At 41.8% G+C, this 22,328-nt stretch overlaps 1 protein-coding gene across 5 annotated transcripts in view; it reads right to left on the bottom strand.

Moving 5' to 3' along the window:
• DPP10 (dipeptidyl peptidase like 10) overlaps nucleotides 1–22,328 on the bottom strand; it is a 444,603-nt gene that overhangs the window by 239,701 nt on the left and 182,574 nt on the right. For 3 of the 5 annotated variants that reach the window (XM_068195259.1, XM_068195262.1, XM_068195265.1), the window contains exon 1: nucleotides 5,577–5,880. The exons of the other annotated variants lie outside the window; for them this stretch is intronic. In XM_068195259.1, the coding sequence (XP_068051360.1) occupies nucleotides 5,577–5,648 (72 nt within the window). In that variant the 5' untranslated portion in view covers nucleotides 5,649–5,880. Of the gene's footprint in view, nucleotides 1–5,576; nucleotides 5,881–22,328 lie in introns of those variants that run through there. 5 annotated transcript variants of the gene reach the window in all.

Here is a 22,328-nt window from a genome sequence, read left to right as displayed (position 1 = left end):
AAAAGTGCTAAAATGATGGGTTTCAAATTTGAGAATAACATCAAACAGCACCGCTGTTTGCTTAAAGAGTTCCTCCCTCTTGTTAATTATCAAAATAGTTTGCCTGAAGCAATAATTTCAATTGGAAGATGCTGGAAAAAAACACAGACAGGGTTTTTAAAAATAGCGAATATTTTTACATACATACATAGTATGTATGTTCAAATATCTGAAGCTACTATGTAACCCACAGCATGACTGCAATTTCTTCTAACACAGACGAGCAAAAAATATTGCCCTGTTTCACAGTTTTTGATTTATTGCATTAAGTAATCCCTTTAATCCACCTGCAAGAGGAGGGTTCTACATGCTGGAAATTCAGAAGCTGTATGATGCTGCTCAGGTTCCCACATGCTGTTTTGCAAGCAAAGCACACTGCAAAAAGGCATCAGAACCATGACAGGAGGGTACCAAGAGCAAGAGAGCATCAGCATGATCACCCAGCCCTGTGTCCACCAGCAGAGATTCTTCATGCTTGTGCCCCAGGGCAGAGGCTGGATAAAGGACCGGAAGGGTCTTGGTGAAATTTTCTGCATTAGGAAAGTGAGACACTTGTTGGACACTCACCACTTGTGAATTTGAGAGGTACAGAGAAGTACCCCCATGTGCTCTGCAGACCCTGAAAAACGTGTGTGGCTCAAGCTCCCCGAGATCGTGCACACACTCAGAGCAGGTAGCAGATGTCACAGACAATGACGCTCCTCAATTACCATCAGGAGCATCTCACCAAAAACAAGACCCTGCTCACCCTGCCCCATGGAATTCAGAGCAGAAGACAAGAACTGCAGTGAAGGTGGAAGAGAAGCTTCAGGCTTTTTGTGCCAATCACCAGCATCGGGTACACGGCTGAACTACATCAAAACAGTCACCAGGCAAAGAGAAAATGAATAAAGGCCACATGTACTATTTGAAAGATGACACATCCTGTGCCTTCCTCCAGAATCTGAATCCTGAACAATATTACAAACCACCACAGGTAATACATTTTCCTATGAGCTCCTTGTGAAGCTGGTCACACAGTCAACAGATACTGCAAGCCTGTAACCCCTCTCGCTGGATTCAGCACAGATACAGTGTGGCCTCTATAGAGTGTAAGAAAAGGAATTTAAAAGTTTAAGTTAAGATTCAAATGATAGTTCTTTATGAAATATTCAGGGAAGAATGATATAACCTTATTTCACCACTACTACTGGCTTTCCTTACCTACTGCTTGTGACATTGTGTTAAACCTTGTTGAAACCAATAAGTTGGGTAAAGAGCCACAACAAAGGTCAAAGTTCCACCAGGCTGGCAAGCAGGAAAAATGCAAAGTCACTTTGGATTATTCACTAGAACTGGGTATCTTATTTCAGCCTGAAGCCAGCTCTGCACACAAACAGGAGTGGGGGACATGAACTTGACCACCTGACTAAATCTTTCAAGTACTGCGACTGTTGTGTGTATGTGATTAAGAGTTCAAGTTTCTTCCTGACCCATCAAGCTCAAACTGACCTGAGTGGGGCAAGGGAGAGCCCTTTCACCTTGATTAAACCTCATTAAGGTGAATATTGCTCTGGAGAGACACAGCTATCCATCAGTGTTTTTCCCACTACAAGATCAGAGTCTGGTTTGGGAAAAGGAGAAAAGCAATGAAGACATTAAAAAAAAGAAATTATTTTGGCTTTAGTCACTGAAAAAATAAAACACAGATTGTCTTTTTATTCAGATGTACTTTTAGAATGTGCCACTTGTCTGGTGACCACCAAAACTGGTCCTGAGACAGAAAAAGTCAACTCGTGAAATCAAGACAGTCAAGCAAACAGTTGTCCTTGGTTTTTTTACTAAACATGTAATTTAAATGCTTACCAAATAATGTCCCAATTTAGTACTACACAACATCTGATTTGACCTTCCTAGTTTTAAGAAGAATAATGTAGTAGGTTCTAAAATTATATACAGTAAAAGAAGAAAAACAAAACAAACAAAAATTCAAAAATAAACAAACAACAAAAAAACCCCATTTTTTTCTATTTTAAAATAAATTTTAAAAAGACATCAGGTTGGGAGAGTAAAAGAGGCTCAGGAGAAAATCATTATAAATTTCAAAGGTCTGTCTTCTGCGCACACAAAGAACAGTGAGTAGCACCAGGTGGTGTAGATCATCTGGCTTCTTGTAAACAGACTGAAGCCTCACAAAGGTAATACCTAGAGGAATTATCTTAGTTTTTCATCTGCAAAGACAGAAACATTCATCAACCAGCAAGTCATTCAGGTACATTATATTTTTCAAATATGTTGTATCCACTGACTACCAAATGGTTGTGCCTTCTAAAAAAGATCATTAAACATCATTGTCCAAGACCCTAAGACAGCTCTTAAGAGCTACAAGATGAAAAACACTCATTTTTCTCCTCTAAGGGGAACTGAAGGAGCCACATTAACTCCTGACACAGTGCTCAAGTGACAGAAGTCTGAGCACTTGGATAGAGCATTCCAGAAATAGAGATAATTTACAGCTATTTTCCTTTCTGCAGATATATCACCTGCACGTAAAACTGTAATTTTTGCAATAAATATGACTCATCATTCAGCAGCGAGGTGAGAATAAATCTGGCTAATTTATCAAACCGAATGCCAAAACATCATTAGCACTGTTAATGGAAGTTGTTATTGGATGCCTTGTCCCAAGGGAGCCTTGGTTTAAAAGTATTATCAGATGAAGTGTTGGATACGAACTTGTATCCAATTATTCATAAGGTGATGGCTCTGGATGCTTCAGTCAGTCAATCCAAGCTTTTATTTAAAGTGGAGAATCCCAGCATTAGCCTGCTGTAATTTGAAATCCCATCTTGGGTCACAAGCCTATAAATTTACCAGAAATGCTTTACCTTTGGTATGATTGCTCTCAGAAAAGTCTGTAAAACCAGACTTTGGAAGCAGGAAAAGAGATTTACACTCAGAAGATCTTGGTACAACTCCTTATTCTTTCTAGGATTTTTTACTTCTCTACCAGAAAAGATTTGCCAGCCCTGCTGCCTCAGGAAACCCTTCTCAGAGCAGATACCTCCTTGTTATAAATAGGTCAATAAACCCCAGGTGTCAAATGTAGTGACACTACAAGCTCCCACAAGCTCACCAGCAACATGCAATGTGAATCGTGAGGACACAGCCAGAGATGGATTTATTGAAGGCCCTAAGAAGGATGCATTTTGCATATGAGCAAGCCCATGAGGGTGCTGTGGGGTGTGGAAAAGAAGAGTGAACATATGAACCCCTTGTCTTCTTCCCCCCATGCTCACCACAGCACTAACTCTGCAACTGCAACCCTGAAAAGCCAATAAAAAGCTTTCAAACTGTGATATTTTGTTAGGACCACAGCCACATCACACTGCTGCACTAAGAATGGTTTCCAGCACAAACCTGAAGTCAGACACAGCCTCAGGTCCAGCCCTGCCCAGGGCTGAGCATGTCCCATGGATCTTGGCTGCTGCAGAGGTGCATGACTGGACATCCACAATCCTGGCCTCATTCTGTACAGAGCTCACTGCAGGATTCAGGCTTCTGTCCTTATGATGGGCATTCAAACCCATAGAAAGACTTGCTATCCACTAAAAGCAACATTTTGCATGCCATGCTGTTACATACTGCATGATGTCCCTGGCACCTAAGACAACAGGCAACCAAAGCTGTTTCAATATTAACTTTAATCAAGAAAAGCAAACTTGGTCTGAAAAACCCAATCCAAATATACAGGACTTCCCACCTACACTTCATTCAGCCAGGCCCACAGACAAACCAGTGGCTGCCACATCCACCACTGAGAGAGGCTGAGAACTCCGGAGCACTCAAGCAATCATATTCTATATTTAGGATTAAAGTCTTAATATTTAGTGTGCTTTAAATTGATATCTTACTGCTATTCCTCATTACAACTAAAAAAGCAGTCAAACTGGTAATTTTTTTCATACAATATTAATCCTGCTTTGAAAAGACTTCCACCTCCAACAACAATTGCCAATTCAACACCTCTGAATTGAATATAAAGAAATAAAGATTGGTTAAGTTCAAGTACTTTTTATTACATCTAATAGCAGTATCCCTCTAAAGAAAAACAACGTCCTTGAAATTTATGAGCTCCATGAACCTCTGAGCCTATTGAAAATGATCTTCACTTTTCCATAAATTCTACTATTTGCAGGGAATTTAAGCACTGGTGGAAGTTACCCATCTATTTCAGACCATGTAACTTATGCAATTAATTTATTCAAGAAGGATCAAATGTATTATTTCACCAGCATTACACGAAAATGTGCCATAGTGCCTACATTTTTGAGCAGAGAGCAGAGCATAAATTTATTTAAATGAATGGGTTCACTGATACTGGACAGACTCCTCAGAGCTGAACGTGCAGCCTGGCTGTGCTTGCAGGACTGGGTACTCACACTCGGGCTTGCTAAGGCAGATCTGAGCCCAGCAGCTTCCACTGCTGCCGTTTTTCACACAATGCGAGTGCATCGAAGGAAAGCTCAGCTCCGTGGATGGATGGAGCAGAGAATGAGAACGTGAAATGCATCTCCCCACGTCCTGCCAGCCCGTTCAGCGAGCCGGAGTTCCGAACCAAAAGCGGCGCGCACGGACAATGTGATGTGCAAAAAACCCCCTCCGCTGGAGTTCACATATTTTAAGGTGCTTGGGGGAGAGGGAGACCTGAGCGCTGCCGGGGGCCCTCTCCCGCCGGGTGCCGAGGGCAGGTGCGAGGCTCCGGCTCCGGCACGACCCCTGCCCCGCCCCGGCTGCCGGAGGGTCCTCCGGGGACAGCCCCATCCCTCCCGATGCCTTAGATCCTCTCGCCCGGGAGCATCAGGCGCAGCGATCTGGTGATGAAAACTTCGATTTTGTGAGGATGACATCCAAGTTCGGCTGCTCCCCGGTACCATGTCTCATACGCCGCCCGAGACTCGAAGCGAGCCGGTGCCGAGAGACGCCGCTACCGAGAGCAGCCCGCCAGCCTCAGCCCCGCCAGCCCGCGGGGCGGCACCGGCGGGCCAAGGGACGTGACCGCCGCCCGGCCGCTGCCAAAATCCCCCCGGGAAACCTCCCCGGCCTCCGCGGCCGCTCCCTGCCCGCCCCGAGCGGAGCGGGCGGCGATGAGGAGCGCCCCGCACCGCCGGCAAACCCCGGGCGCGCCCGCGGTGCCACCGCTGCTCCCCGCGGCCAGGGCAGCGTCCCCCGCCCGTGCGGCTCCCCCGGCGCAACTCGCGGGGAAGCGGAGCGCAAACTACTGCGGGAGCCGCTGCCGCCGGGGCCGGGCTGACCGACATCCCAGCCCCGATGCGGGTCCGGACGAGGCTGGGTCCCCTCCGGGCGGCCCCAGAGCATCCCCGAGACAGCTCCGCGGGGCTCCCTCTTCCCCCCCGGCCCAACCGCCCCGAGGGCGCCCGTGTCCCCCGTCTCCCTCCCGCACACTTTTCTCCAGCTCCGCACAACTTCTCCGGGACGGCGGCCGCCCCTCGTCCCGTCTATCCCGGCCCCTCGGCGCCTCCCGCCGCGGGTCGCACCTGGTCGGGCTGCGGCGGCGGCGGGTTCCCCCTGCCGCCCGGGTGCGCCGGCTGCTCCTTCATGGCTGTCATCGCAGGGGATCGGCGCGGCGCCTCTCACTGCTGCTGCGGCCCCGGGCACCCCTCCCTCGGCGCCAGCCGCATGACACCAGCCTCCCCTGGAAGTGGCGCGGCGGAGGAGGAGGAGGAGGAGGAGAAAGAGGAGGACGGGCGGGGGGCGCGGAGCCGCCGCCGCGGCAGCGCCGCTACCGCAGTGCCCCGGCGCGCCGGTGCTCAGGGGGCGCCCGGCCCCGCCGTGCCCCGCGCCGGGGGGCGGCCGCGCATCAGCGCCGGGCGCGGCCGCGGAGCGCCCCGAGCGGGCACGCTCTGCCCGCCCGCCCCGCTCCCCCCGCTCCGCCCGCCGTGGGCCGGCCCGCCGCCGCCAGCAGGTGTCACAGCCGCTCCCGCCGGCCCGGGAGAGACCATCCGCGCCCCCGCCACGGGGGCGTCGCTGCCGGCTGCGGCGGGGCCGCGCCGCCGAGACCGCCCCGCGACCGCCCCGCGGGGACCGGCCCCCGCCGCCGCTGCCCCGCCGCCGGCGGCAGAAAGCACCAGAGGGGCTAAAGGGAAGGAAAGGGTGAAGGCAGCCCAGCTACGCTGTTCGCTTGCTGGAGCGCTTCTGCTGCCAGACAGCTCCGGACTTGCCGGCAGGGCAGGAGCTGTCCCGCCGCTGTCCAGCCCCGCCGCTGTCCAGCTCCGCCACGGCGTTTCAGCAGCGAGCGGCCAAAGGCGCATCTCCACGGCTCTGCCGGAAGGAATGTTGCCAGCCCCGGACTGGGAGGCTCGGTATGGGGCATCACAACCCTGGTTTGCACCAAGACACTCATCTTGTGAAGCCCAAGGTTTTGAAAGGGGTTCCAAGGACTGTTTTAGCTGAACTCGGCACAGGAAGCCCTGATAAGGAACTAGAAAAAACAAGAACATCAGAGAAGACCATAGGGATCCAGTTTACCCTGTGTCCCAAAGCTATATCATCAGTAGCTTCAAGGGGTGTTCTATGTAAGGATGAATGAAGGAGGCCATCTCCAATTCGATTCTAACCATCAAGAAGTAAATGGTTGAACTGTGAAGACAGATGACTCAAGGCATAGTGAACACAAGCCTTTGTAAGGGAAAATAACCTGAAACCCAAGCAGGTGGAACGCCTAGGCTTGGGCTGGGCTGCTTGTTAATTCAGGTTGGTTTCACACCCCAGCACTCAGGAGGATGGAGAACACAGGACTGTCTCCATGCAGGAGATAGAGCACTGCGATGGGAACGCGTGGCTGGCAGGAGAGAGAGCCCCAGCACTCTTAGTCAGCCTGGGTCTCGGGAGGCTGCGAGGTAGAAGGAAAGCTGTCAGCATATAGTCAGAGGAGCTTTTGATAATTTTTAATATATTTTGCATCAAACCTCACAGGAAAGGTCAATTCTGACTGGATGGTGAGCATAATTAATAGCAGTGACAAGATCTAAGATTTCAGCCTATGGTGGGAACTGTTTAAAAAAGGGACTGGAAGATGACATGAGACTGAGCAATAGAGAGAATAGAGAGAACTGAGTGTTTCCACCTTCCACTATCACCCATCGCTGTGTTGTCTCCTCTACGGTCAAGAGGCACAAAAAAAACCAAGCAAATGAACTTTGCAAGCACCTAGACAAAAACTAGATGATGACTAATAGCCACCATTAATTTGTCAAGAGTTTATCACATCAAACAAACCTAATTTCCTTCTTTAATAGGCTAACAAGCCTGTCAGTAGGAGAGCAGTGAATGTCACCTAGATTGACTCACAAGGGCTTCCAGCACTGTTTTCCAGGTCAGTTTCATCTGGTAGAGAAAAATGTCATCTAAGTAAAACTAAAACAAGTATCCACAAAACTCTTTCTCCAGCATCATTTCCATTTGCTCCTGCCAGTACTGGCAGGGCAGCTGTTGAATACAGGAGCCAAGGTCAGGGAATGCACAGCAGCACAGACATGTAGCAAGGAAAATCACAAGTGTGTCAAGCACATGCTCTAAAGGAAAAGAGAAAATAACCTGGATTAGTTAGTCTTAAGGAAAGAAAACTTGGAAACATATGGAACATATGGAAACTATGTTTAAATGTTTGAAAGGTGCTGGCAAAGAATGAAAACAATCTTTGATTATTGTCTAAAACTCTATCTGGAGTGATACGAGTATAATTGGTGATGCCTAGAGTAGGAGAACTGTCTAAATTAACTGACTCAATCTCTTTTTGTTGCTGACTTCATGAACCCTCTCCAGCAAAACACTGAGGGCCACCACACAGTCCCCTGCATGAGACCCAACTAAAAGATTGGTCTCGCCTACACAGCTGCTTTCTCTCAGATCAGGAATCAGCAGTTCCTGTGCTTCTCTTCACACCATCTCTTCCCTTACCTCTCCCTTTTACATACCTATTTTCTCTCTTGTAATTCATTATTTCCCATCCCTGCTGCTGTCCGCCCTGTCCCTTCACTTCCTTGCCCTCTGCTGCTGTCTCTTTTTGTTTAACATTTGCACCATGCAAAGAAAAAGCAAAAAGGGCAGCAAAGGTGGCATCTTGTGCACTCCCATGCCTATTGCCCTGCTTTACTTCCACAGAGGCTGCAAGCCTGCCTTCACTGCCAAGCCTGCCTTTGTTTTGGCTACATTCTGTTGCACTTGGGGTCTTGTTTGCACTGAGCAATGTGTAACACAGGGAGACTCAGATTTTGCCTCTGGCCTCTAGGTGCTACAGTAATACAAATAATAAGTCTTAGAAGCAGTCGTGTTCTGATTCATGCTATATGTGGCACAGGTTTATTGCTACTCAACTAATTATTGGGCCCTCATCAAAGCTAAAGAATTCTAATGATTTAGGGTTTGAATAGGCATGTTTCAATCAAGATTACTTTCAGCTCGTGTTCAATAAGACCCATTGTGATGGAGTTGCACTGTTAATCAAGAAGGAAAAAGACATCAGCAGTCATTTAGCTGAAGCTTGGTTATTCATTAACAGTATATTCACTGTGAGGTTTTATCACTTTAATGGACTGAGATATGCAGCACAAGTTTCACAAAGGTTGTGCATGCTGGGTTGACTTTTCATAAATCAATTAGAATTATGGGAAACAAGCATTTTTGGGGTAGGACTTCAGGAACTGGCTGTATATACAATGATTCTTATCTAAAGCTTCCTAAAATCAAGGCTAAGACTCTTATTTACATCATTCAATCTCACATTTTATCATTAGTTTTGAATGTTGGTTCATTGGTTTATAGTATTGATGCTTTGGTGATATTTAAATAATTTACCAGTTTTCACGAATGCCTACACTTTTATTTAGGTCTTTTTTAGCAAATTACTGTTTAAAAGTCATTTGACTGGCCTGCATAAAGGAACAGACATTTTACAGCCATTAATAGTACTTATCTTTAAAACTGGAGCCTGGTACTAAAACTGCTGCCATATGGGTGAAGCAATTAAGTTTTATGGTGTTTATAGGGGTTCCTTGTACCATTTTCACCCAAACACCTCATGGTATCTGTCGCTGTAGAGCAGGACGGTAACAAGAATGACTCCAAATCAAAGGCTAGAGAATGAACTCCGATTTATATCAAATGCACTGCTCTATTTATAGAGAACATCGTGCGGACTAATTTCATTGGTCTTAGAGTAAAAACAGTATCACCATGAAAAGCACCTAAGGCTTGGGTGAAATAGCTGCAGAAAGCAATAGAATTATGGTCTGAATCAGTTCTTTTACATTAATTCACCTTTCAATGGCAAATTTATGTTACAGACTCCTTGTAACTTCATCCATCTTCACACATGAGATTTGGGTGCATGAGTCAAAACACAACATGATTATTTTACCTTCCACATAAGCTGAATATCAGCTCCATCAGAGTATTATCCAATCCTTTCAGCTCGCAGCACACCATGACTCAATCACACATATGTTGTGTTGACACAGCAGACTAATGTGCAGTAAAAATTCTGGACAGGCAGCCAGAAAGCTAGGAAACTGTTTGAAAAGTAAAGGGGCCAGACGTATGTGCGAAAAGAATACAGCAGAGGATGCCACATGAAAGGTGAATTCTCCCTTTTCTCCCTGAAGAAGCCCTGGTGGGTTGTCACTCTCCCTGCCTATCAGCCTTCAGGGTGATGCTGGGAGCATGCCCAGGTGCCAAAGGCTGCGCTGCAGCACCGACAGAGTACCTGGTGATGATAAAGTCCTGCTGAGGAAGGGATTTCACTGCCTTGTGTCACGCAGATGCTGCTCTGTAGAAGCCACCATGAAGAGGCACAGCATTACTGGCACCGTGCAGGTCCTGGCCCTTCCTCTGGCAGAGAGCTTTGTGTTCTCCTGCTGCTCCAGTGGTGGGGTCTCAAAGAACAAACCTGCATCTGTTTTGTTTTCTGTATATTTTATATAGCCCTCTTTACTGTGCAATTGTGATCAAGTCAATTAGTCAGAGCACCAAGTCTGATAGAATCCAAGAAGAGTTTAGACAATCCCCTAGGGCACATGGTGTGACTCTTGGGAGTGGTCCCCTGAAGGACCAGGAGATGGATTTGATGATCCTTGTGTGTCCCTTCCCACTTGGCCTATTCTGTGATCCTGTCATTCTGTAGTTGAGATTAAAAGACTGTCAATCATATCTAGCCAAGAACTTCAGCACTCAGGCTCTTCAAACTGAGAGAAAAAGACTCTCATCGTATCATCCACAGCCTCTGTGTAGTCCAGCTGATGGAAGCTGCAAGGTCATAGCTTGAGAGCTTGTCGATAGCTTTTTCAAATCAAATCTTATGAATAAACTCTGATTATTGATTTCTGATTCATTTTAAAGCTCTGGCAACTGGGCTAAAAAAAATCCTTGAAATTATGAAAGTGAATTTAAAAATCAAACTAATGTTACCAAAACCCAAGAAAAGTTAAGATGATTGTTCCTCACTTGTGTTTTAAGTGGATTTGTGAGCTTGCAAAAACTAAAGACAGTTCTCTAGAAGAAAATCACTCTGAGTCAGATAAAGCTGAAAAACAGACAGATTGTGGTTTTGTATAGAATGCTTTTTAAATTATGACTTTAAATAACCGAATATTTGAACTTTGCTTCTTAAGAAATCCTTTGATAGAGGGAAAATTCCAGGCACCTTCTGCATTTAGAAACACATTTCATTCTAACACCTGCTTCAGTGAAAAGCTATTTTCTTTGGGAATAAATTGTATTCGTGTTTTTCTTTCCTTGTCTTGTTTTAGATAAAACAATCAATGCAAACTCTGAGTTAATACAAATAAATGCAAATATATTCCAGCAGGAAAGTTACAAGACTTACATGGAAATATTTCAGTGAAAGTACAGAGAAAAAGACCAAGTACAGACAAAAATAACTCTCATTATCCAACAAACAGCACATTCTAACCTTAGTTTAAAGTTCAAAGTGCAGGCCTGACCTACTCCCAAAGTCTCTGTGGAGCAACTCTATCCAAATGTATTAGTGGAATTTAAATCCGAATGGATTCAGCAAAAGATCCAGATCTCACAAGCAGTTCACTAACATGAAACAGCTATAATATAAATAATAATATAATATAAAACTACTCATGCTTATCACTAACACTATTTTTACTCAAGAAAGCAGTTATACAAATTATGGAATAGGCTGGGAAGAAGCAAGTCTAGATCTTAGATTTTGAGACATGCATTTCCCATACTCCGACCATTGCACTGTATCTTTAATCTGGCAAAAGTTACTCTAAGTGCTCCTCACCCATGAAAATCTGTTACAGCAGAGTTTGCATGAAAAAGCTTTCAGCTTACTTTGTAACTCTTAAGAAGACACACCTGAAACTGAGGGAGAAAACAGTACAATTTGTACTCAGAATCAGCCTGTACAGTGAAAAAAATTAAGGTTCACACCTTTAAAATGCTCCTAATAAATGTATTTGTAGTAAAATATATGAAACCAGAAATACAGTGTAATCATATATTTGTAATCATGTATTTGTAATTATATATCTGTCAACATTTTACAGATTAAATAAGTTTAAATTTAGTCAACAAATGACTGGCCTGGGAACTCAGAATTCCTCTATTAACATAGGTATAAATCAGAAATGTGTCTAGAAAAAGCAAAAAGATTATTAGAGTAGCCTCATGGTTAAAACCACAAATGAGAGGCTGATTTCTTTTTCTCCTTGATGTTTGCCACGCGGCTGTTCCTCAAAGAGCTTCCTCCTGCATGGATATTCAGTGACAGCAAAGGGTTCCCTGAGGATACCCTGTCAGCAGTGAACAACTGATAAAGAACTGAGATTAATATGCAGGCCCGGGTTATGACCTAAATCACAGTTCACAAAAATGCAATTGGCCTATTCAGGAATCCAAGATCTCCTTGCTGCTCCTGGAAGACTTGTCAGATTCACAGATATTTAAGCATGAGGGATGCAGGAAGTAAGTGGGATACTAAACAGAGACTCAACAGATTAGGCACTTACCACTAAAAATTACCCAGATTGAATCCTTAAATTAATTTCAGCCAGAAAGAAAGCATTCCAGTACCAATAGAAATTATTATCTTCTCCTATTCTAAAATCTTGTAAGAATCTATATAATTCCCTTGACTCTTTTGATCAAAATTCATTTGTGTAGGATGATTTTCCTCTGAAGTATTTTCCATCCAGCTCCAATTCACTCTACAAATAAACCAACAAGCCTCATGAAGCTGACAGTGATTAAACACTAAATTTCTAGTGAGAATTGTTTTCCTTTGAAACAGAGATATGACTACATGTACTTACATTATGCTGAAAATTACAAAAATCTTCTAACACTGCACAGTTTGGGTTTAAAAATGACAACTCCACTGGCCACCGTTATTCTAGCATGCCCTAAAACATTGAGGGAAAACAGTGGAGAACAGCAGTGCCTGTTCTCTGTTCAATACCCTTCATTCTGATTAGCAGTCACTGGATAGAGCAGTTCTTAGCATCCCAAAAGACTCATGACTACATCAAAGGGAAGGAGAAGAGGTTTTGTGTAAAACTGGACACCTGAGTTTTTTTCCCTGCTGTTACTGCAATAAGAAATGGAGCTGTCACAGAACTTTTGCTAAGAGCCTGCTCATCCACTGCAGATGTTACACAATGAAGGGCATCAAACAGTCGTACAGTAATACATGCATCCATTATCCAAGATTTGTGTAATACCTTTTCTTTCCCAAAGGATCTGGAAATGTTTTACAAACTGATATACAAATTATCCACACAGAAAGCTATTCATCCATCAAGGAAACACAGCTACAGCCCAAGGCAAAGCAGAACAACTATTTGAATACACACACAAAAAAAAAAACTTTAGTAAATGAAGGAAATATTCTCCAGTCAAGGCTGTGAGAAAACTATTAGGTATACAATATGCGAGTACACAAGACTTAGGAAGAATTTTGCTTTTATAATGCAAATTCTTCAATAAAATACTGTAGGATCTCTCTTGGATATTGGCAATTGCATCATTAAGTGAAATAAGCAAAGAATATTACATATAGCAGTAAGTTCTAAGACTAGTTTATTGCATGTCTTCCTTCATGTTTCCAAATACTGGTGCCCCATTAAAAAAAAAAATCTGTTGATGTAGTCTATCCCAGAAACAGAAGTATCTAAAAAAGAGAGGAATAATTAAAAGAAGACAGTACCTTACTCAGCAATAGTCTACTCAATTCCCATCAGCACAAGTGAATGCAACCAAGCACTTCCAACACAAAAAACATCACCCCAAATGAACTCAGCATTTAGACTGCATTGTGGCTGAGCTCTCATTTCAGTCCTAGTTGTGATTATGGTGACCAGACATTTCATTTGGATCTCATTCTGTGACTTTTCAGTTTGGCAGTCACTTCAGCACTTCTGCTCAATAAAGAAGGTGGCAGAGATACTTAAGGGTACTTGAAGTCATGGAGTGTGATTTGAGGCAAAAGAGAGCTCTTTCCCTTTCAGTACTGGTACCAAGAATCTCTAATTAGAAGCAAAGTGTGTAAGGAAAAATGCAGACAGTGGGAAAATACAGTTGAAGACTTAGAAGGAGATATTGAGAAGTGTTACAGAAAGTTTGGGATTATTTTTAACTTTGAGAACTGGGCACAAACCTCAGACTTCCCAAGTGTGCTGACAGTGTCCTCTCAGGAGACTTACACAGGACCACATATTGACACACAGGTACTTTGATTCCAAATAAATATCTAAAACCCAGCCTCAGCATCATTACTCATCTGGGAGCTACATTCAGAAACCCTCTTAAGGATTTCAACAGGCTATTGGGCAGGAGAGGCAGATAAAGAATTGCTGGTGCTTCTAACACTGGAGAATCCAGGAGGTTTGAGAAAAATAAAATGCTATTAAGGAGAAGAACTATCCTTCACATTGCATTCCTAAGTTAGGCTGGTACAGTGAAAAAATCAAAGAGATGGGCAAAAAAGCTGATGTTATAAAAGTCTGAAACTCTCAGGCCAGCTATTTGTTTGGGAAATTAAAGCAGAATTATAGGAAAGGAAAAAAGGGAGCCCCCAGTTAAGTAACTACAGTAGTGATATGTAAATGGCATGAAAATGCAAAACAGCTGCAAGAGGTTGAAATTTTTGCACAAGGTCAACAACGGAAGCAGCACTAGAGCATTAATGGGATGTGCTGTGGAACTGAGATTTTGCTGTAAAAGGGCAATAAATTGTTCAAGAGGAGCAGGACAAGGGAAGAGGGAAGCGTTGCCTCTGTATCAACGCCTCTGCTGGTTCTGAAGCATGCAGTTCCACCAGCCAGAGGGAATTAATGTCTCCTTGAATGACTGCATAAAGATAAAAGGAACCATGACTAGGGGTGCTGTACTGCAGGGAGTCATTCTTTCCCTCTTTAACCTTGAAAATCAAGCACAAGCCCCAGGCACCACAAACATCCTGAGATTCATGCCTATGTATCAATGGGAGTAATGTGCAGATGCACCCTGAGGATGGATCAGGCAGCAGGAAGGATTTTTATTATGCAGTTTATGTCAACTTTCTGAACACACCAGGGACAGTATTTTGTCTTCCAAAAGGAAGGAGAAATCACCAGGGAAATAGAAGGAACATAAAAGAACTGGTTCAAAATCTAAAGTTGCAAAGTTATTCCAATGAGAAGATTAGGAAAAAATGAGAGAAAGGTGAAAGAGAGAAAAGTAAAAGCAAACTTCAAAAGAAGAAGGAGAAAAGGAATGAGGATGATGTTTCCAATACTCCTGTCACACAAAAAAACCCTGAGGCTAGATATTTAGTTAACTATTTGAAGACCAGAACATGTAAATAAAAAGATAAAGGAAATAAACAAATAGATAAGTCAACATCCCAATCAACAAATCAATCTTAGAAATATTTCAGGCTTCAGCCATCTCTGAACTATTTAAGAGAAATTTCTGAGAAGTTCAAAAAGACTGGGTAATTCTGGTGGATTGGAGAATGGCAAAAACTCTAAGGAAGGGGAGAATAAAATACACCCAAGCAGCTTAGTTGTTAGGTCTCAGAAAACGAAAAAAAAATATATACCTAAAAACTTAGGCTAATAGGCAATAAGGTGATAAAAAAGACCAGCATTAGTTTATCTTGACAACATAATATCTACCCCATCTCGTTTCACTCAACCAACAAACTAATCATAATCAGGACAAAGTGCTGCAAGCCTTCAAGAACAATACCACATGATTTTCTTGTAAGAAAATTAGATTTAGATGAAATTATTGTTGCACAGCTGTTTGACAAGCTGTGTGAAATGTCAGTTCTTAATACTGAATTGTCAAAAGGGGAAGTATTTTCAATTAGGAACTCTCAGGGACTTTTCATGCAAGTCCATCACTATTCATCACTACTTCAGCTCTTGGAGTGTTCTTACAGACAGTTAAGAACAGAATCAGAATTGGAAACAGGCTGTACAAGTGATCCAAAATCAACAATGTGAAACTCAATCAAGAAGTGTGTGAAGTGCTACCCACACAGAGCTGAAATCTGTGCAGAAAAGAAACAAGAGGATGAAGTGCAGCCCAGAAGCAGCACAGAAGCATTGTCCCATATTCCATCTTGCAGTGGGAATCATAAAATCATGGAACTTCCTGAGCTGGAAAGGACCAACACGGATGGAGTCCTTCACCCATGAGCTAAAGAGGACTCAGCAGGCTGATGCTGTTACCCAAAAACCACTTCTCCCTCCTGGGAGAGACAAAGAGCACGGCTTATATATATGCCAGTAAAACCAATATTTGATCTGATTAATATTGATCTTGTGGGTCTGTTGTTAATTTCCATCACTGAACTACCAAAAAAAAAAAAAAAAAGAAGGTGGGGAGCAACAAGAGGAGTAATTAAGAGAAAGTCTGAGATCTCAGGAGTAGTTAAAGAAACTTGATTTTTTTTAAATCAAGATAAAACAAAATTAGATTTAACTTCCCTAAATCTGGTTAATCTCCCAGTATATGAAAAAGTGTTAAAAGATAGTGGACACTTGGGTTTTTTCAAAAGCCTGTTCTGGAGCAAGACAAGCATTTCCACTACAGAAACCACAAGAAGGCTTCAGGAGCATGATCCTTCCTGATGATCAGGAATTTCACTCATTACCAACTGGATCTGAATTGCCCAGGAACTGCCAGAGGTGGTTTTCAGGCACTTCAGGGAAGGGGCAAGAGGAATTTGAGGATTTCCTTCAAACCCTCAGTTTCCAGGTACTTGGCATTCCCTTCCATTTCTGTCCCACACTCATCTCTGCATGGCAGCAGGGTTCAGGCCTGAATTCACTTTTCAGCCACCCAGACTGCTGTATAAATAAACACAATGGCACTTCACCACATACCTGAAATTAAGCACTCACTTAAGTGCTTTGCTCAACAGCAATATACTTTAAGTACATACTTTAAAACTCTGCAAACTGTGTCTTTATAGCTTTCCAAAGTCATTACAACGGTGGCATGGGTCTAAATTATTGCTACACAGGAAGGTAACTGCCTTCTATAAGAAAGAGACCTGGAAAAGGGGAGAAGAATGCAAAAGACTGCTAATCTTCATTTTCTAACTTCACATTATTTTCAGAGCAAACTGATGAAAATGATAGACTTCTGCATAGTCCTGTTCTTACAGAAATCAATCATGCTGCCTATTTTACCTTCAATCACATTCACCCAAATAGAGGTGACTGCAGGCTGTAGCCCATAGACACAGGGGAATTTAAGAACAAGCTCTTTACACCTGATCAAATCAGCTTCATGCAATGTACTCAAATGTAATTTTAAAGCAGAATGAATGGGGAGACTTTCTAAAGATTTGATGGTTTTCAACCAAAAAGAACCAAAAAAACCCACTAGATGGTTGCCTCAATGCTACCATATATGACTGGTCTCACAACAACTTTTTTTCAAAGAAAAATATACATGAGTCCACATGCTTTCATATTTTCTTGTCTGGATCCCTCTTCCACTCCTATGAAACATTTCCTTATTTTGACCCTTGGGTTCACACACTGACAGGTATTTCAGGTTAGTCAACACTTAGCTGTCTAATAAAAGACCTTCAACAAAGACAATCTCTGAGTTTGCTTATACAGTAGCAGGTAAAAGACATTGCAGGATTGTAATTTACTATATTACCTGTCAGTACGTACATCCTTTTTTGTTTTAATTGCATATTTTATGGTATGCTTAAACTGTGTTTAATTACTTGCTGCAGAGTGAAATCTTCACAAGGTTATTCGGTATCACACCTTTCAGCTTGACTTTATTTAAAGTAGATGTCTTATTATCTTCCTAATCTTGAAGCACAGTCTACCATGTGAAGAAAATCATATTTAAACACAAAGATTTAGACACAATTTTTCCGAAAATCTGTCAGCATTGGATTTTCATGGAAAGAAAGATAGGAAGGGAAAGTCTTTATCTAAAAAACAGACTGTCAGAAAATTATTAGTAATTCTTAGTGTTCATACAGTCACTGTTAAAAGTGACATTATCAGTGACGTGTCATCAAGAAGAAGAATTGCAAAGCCACAAAGAAGACAAAGTAATTTGCAAAAGCACAGTAGCCATCAGAATGATGCCAAGATAGCTTTAAATGACAGAAATTCTATGTATGTTCATGCAACAAAGAGTCTAAAATACTACTGGGGTCAGGTCAAAATTTGACATAATTTTTAATATATTAATGACATCTAATGACTAAAAATCAGTGTTTGATAACACATCCAAAATTATATATTTCCCACTGAAGACTTGTCCTTGTTTATAATTTCTTGCCCTATAATTAAAAAAAAAAAAAAAAAATCACAGTTCTAACAGAAGTAACTATCCACTGCTTCATTAAACATGAACAGTTTGAAGTCATATTTTGGAGTGGTTAATGAAATGGTTTCAACAGGCTTTACACCACCTTATCCAGCAGCCACGACGTTCTACAACATTTACCCCTTAAAGGAGAAAGAAATAATTCCGAATAATTCTGGTTAATTTTGTTCCTAGGGTCTACTCTGGACAACAATCACCAAAGGTAAAGCATTTTCCAGACTCCTGCATTTCTTCAGGGTAACTCAGTTAGCTCCAGCCTCAGCCAGCATAACTTGGGAAACAACAGTCAAATATTCACACACTGACACACAAAGAGAATCTCCAAATCCTGCCAGCAAATGGTATTTTGCATCGGTGCTTAGGTCAGCTTTCAATTGCAGAATTGGGAACCTCATTACAACAGAGAAATTGTAAGCTATGAATGTTAATTGACTGAAACTACTCAGATTAAAGGGGCCTCCAGCTCTCCTCAGGTTTGGGTAAACAATTCCCAGTTTCAAAGTGCATCACTGAAGCGTTAACTTGCAGTGCTTCATCTGGAACCACCTGACAAGAAGTACAGTGGCCAATGTGCAAAAAGTGGATTTTTAGAGCAGAATTATCAGATTTGGAGGTTCAGCAGTCAGTAAGTCTGGGAGCTGGACCTGGCTTCTTGCCCTTGCAGCACTGGCATCCCTGGGAGATCAGGAGTGTTTTAAAGCCTCACATCATGTTCCACTTCCAGAACTATGGCCAAACAGACACCTAATCATTGATTTTCAGACCAAAAGACAGAATAGGTGTGAAGTTCTTTCATCTTCCTAATCTCCATATAAGACAATCCACCCCTGATAACAAAAAGAGGAAAAACATGGGAACAAAACATTCTGAATTTCCATATTTTCCTCCCGTTAGTGCCCCTGAAAGAATACTACATTTATTAAACCTTTCTGAAGAGCTTGTCAAGTAGAGCAATGATCACATTAGAAAACAAGGCTGCAGATTTCAAGATCAATTGTTGAAGTTTTGTTAGTATTGTTCTGTTCTAACGTGACAAGCTGTCTGCTGAGTTGGCCTCCGTGGTACTAAAAGGTGCCCATTTTTTGCTATAGCTCAGTTGTTTCTCATTCCCAGAGAATAAAGAGAACAAGCTCTGTTAGCCCTTCACAAGATCTCCCCAGTGAATGTTCCAGTGAATGAGTGCCTCTGTTCATTTTGTGGTATTACAAATGCCAAATATTGAGCCTGCTTTGCTGTTCTCCTGCATTTTTTGCAATCATTGACATCTCTGTAAAACAAGCACCATATACATTTATGGCAGCTCTTCCTGTGCATTCTGAAAGGTGTAAACAAGGGGATAATCAAGCCCACAATCTAAGGTTATTATTCTTCCCAAATTGCTCTATTAACTTCTAGCTTCTTTCTACGCTTGAAAAGTATTGCTTGCTGGTAAATTCTAATTCAAATTAACAAAAAAAGGAGAACAAAAGAGGAGAAGTCCAGTCTTTTGGTAGCATGTAAAAAATATCAATAATTTTATATTTCCATATAAAGCTCTCATTAACATAGCTCAAGCTTTATAAAAGATGACAGATAAAACCTACTGGGGAAAGCAGCGCCTACCACAAGAAGAACAGCAAATCCTAAGAGTGAGAGCAGCTACCAACTTGTTGTACAGGATGTATTATAGGGTGTAAAAGGGGAACATTTCTTTTCTAAGCAAATTCCAAGACGAAAGGCAACAGAAAAGCAGCATTATGTGGATGAAGCCTTTCCACACCATTGTAAAAAATAGATTATATCAGCTCACTGACAGCAGCCACAATGTATGGCCATAGAGCAATAATGATATGCTCTAGGTAAACCCAGCTCTCCATGAAAGATGCATGCCATGGATTTTTATCTATGGGAAAAGCAACGTGCAACAAACAAATTGAATGCACAAATCTCCAAAGACCCTGAAAATTTGGAAAGCATCAGCAGAGGCAACATGTAGAAACAATGAGTCCAAATGAGTCACTCACCACAACAATGCCATTAAATCCTAAGAAAGGGTGACAGCACCAAAATACTTTTTTTGAGAGCAATTCTAACTTCCTAAAGAAGATTTAATAAATGGTGATTTGACAATAAGATGAAATTAGTACCATGTACCACAACCTTTAAACAAACCTGCCAAAAATCACAAGTTTCCAGCACTACTGCACGAAGGAATACCTGTAGGGATGTATATGGTGAGCAGTGAATTTTTGCCCTGACACAACACTCTCTGTGGACATCATTATGGACAAAGATGTGTTACATATCAGTCCATGAAATGGGGTGGGGTTTAACCTTCCTTTCAGTGCCGAAAAGCAGGTTAATAGCCCCACATTTTCATGACCAGTCTCAACAGACTGAGGCAAAACAGAGAAAAGAGAAATTGGAAGCTAGAACATGAGATAAAACAATGCATCTGATGAGCTGTGATTTCATTTCAAAATACTGACAATAGTGGACTTCTGATCAATGAAGCTGCTCCAGAAAATCAGTCTGAAACTACCACTGTTGGCACAAAAATCTAACAGAGCCTGTCTGCAGCCAAGATAAAAGAATTCTGTGTTTATTTATAGTGACTCTTATATTAGTTACTGAATGCTCAAATCACGGGAAAGGAAATAAAAAGATGCATTTGGTTTTCTTGCTCTTGCCTGAAGATACAGAATGTCACGTGGGATAGATGTGATGTCCATCCTATAGACATGCAGGTAGAGTTCCTTTTATGAGAGAAAATGCTCTGTTTCATTACTCTAAACCAACAGATACACTGCAAGATTTTCTAGCAATGGGCAAAACCCACCATCAATAGAACCAGGCTATATAAGAAATAATTTCCAAGTGTTTTTTAGTCTAAGGGAGTAAGTAAAATCATAACAGTTCACTTCTTGAGACACAACCAAAAATATTTGTAAAATATTTGTTGCATCTGTAGTATATCTGCTCAGTGAAATTACAGATTCACAGATAAAGTTTGTCAGAGATGGCAAACTTCATTCCCCTCAGAGGAAATCTCATGTAATCAACCCAAAACACCAAAATAGAGTAGCAAAAGGCCACACCTTGATCACTGTAGGTTTGAGAATGATGCAAATGATGAAAGGGCTTGAGCTAAATAAACATTGTGCAATTTGTGCATGAACTCCAGGTAGTAACTTCAGACCTTTGCTTTCTCTTGTGCTGTGACTGAGCCCCTCCAGGACTCCTGGCACTCCTACATGTAGGGGCCATTTATTAAAGAGAAAATAAAAGCAACTATTTCTTTCTAAATTACTGCTTGGTCATAAACACACTGCAATTTTTCAACACAATTTAATGGTCTTATTAAAGTTAAAGGAAATGGCTAATTGTGTGGGTAATGTTTTTAGTTGTGTTTCATTAAATAATGTTCCGTATTTATCTCCAGATGGGTTAAGTAAGCACATAAACAAACCACAGTAATTTATATCATCGAAATATGAAAAGAAAGAAGAAATCAGAGACCATTTAATAAGACAGAACATCCCTGTGAACCCAGAATCACAAATAAAAATACTTTCACACCATGTAAATCAGATACAGTGCTGATGTCACACAGTGAAGACAAAGACTCAAAAAGGAGCCTGAAACACTCTATTCACAAAGTCATTTTGAATTAACCATAAATTATATAGAGTATTTATTCCCTTTTTATGTATACTAATCTAAATCAGCTGATTATGGTTTCTTGCTTCCAAACAGGTTGATTTATCCAAGGGGACACTACAAAAATGAATAAATATTTCACAAATTTTACTTTTTGAGGAAAACTTTTAGAGCAAATGTGAGCACAACAGGTTTAAACTCATCAAAACTTTATTTTTCAAAACAAGCTTGTCACAGCCTTGAAACCATGCAGACAACCTTCAGAAACCAAATATTGATTTTCACCTCTTTCCTTCCTGTCCCCTCTCTTCTTTTTTCTCTCTCATATATTTTTTCTCTCTCATATGACACAGCACAAGATCTCAATCTAACATGCTTTACTTTAGAAGGGGTAGGATTTTTAAAACCAAGGTTTTAGTACCAGGTGTACCATGCAAATTCAGATCCAACATTTTACAAAACAGGATAACATGAGGTAATAGAGATGGGCATAAAGCTCTCCATCCTGTCTGTGTCTTCTGTGCTGAGAGAGTTTCAGTCATATTTACTGTAATGGGCTTCAAACTTCATCAAAAAATTTCCCAAAACCTGTTTTGGTTTTGAAATTAATTTGCCACACGCATTTCTTCCTAGAAACCTGTTGATCTTCCCCAAGATTTTGTTAGGCTAATGAAAAATGTACTATTAGTTATTGACATCTCTCATTAAAAAATAACTTAAATGACAAGTTGCAATCTCATATGATTATTTAAAGTTGGAAA

The sequence above is a fragment of the Anomalospiza imberbis genome, chromosome 7, assembly GCF_031753505.1.
Source record: "Anomalospiza imberbis isolate Cuckoo-Finch-1a 21T00152 chromosome 7, ASM3175350v1, whole genome shotgun sequence".
Lineage (NCBI taxonomy): Eukaryota > Metazoa > Chordata > Aves > Passeriformes > Viduidae > Anomalospiza > Anomalospiza imberbis.
This window is presented reverse-complemented; position numbering and strand designations above follow the sequence as displayed.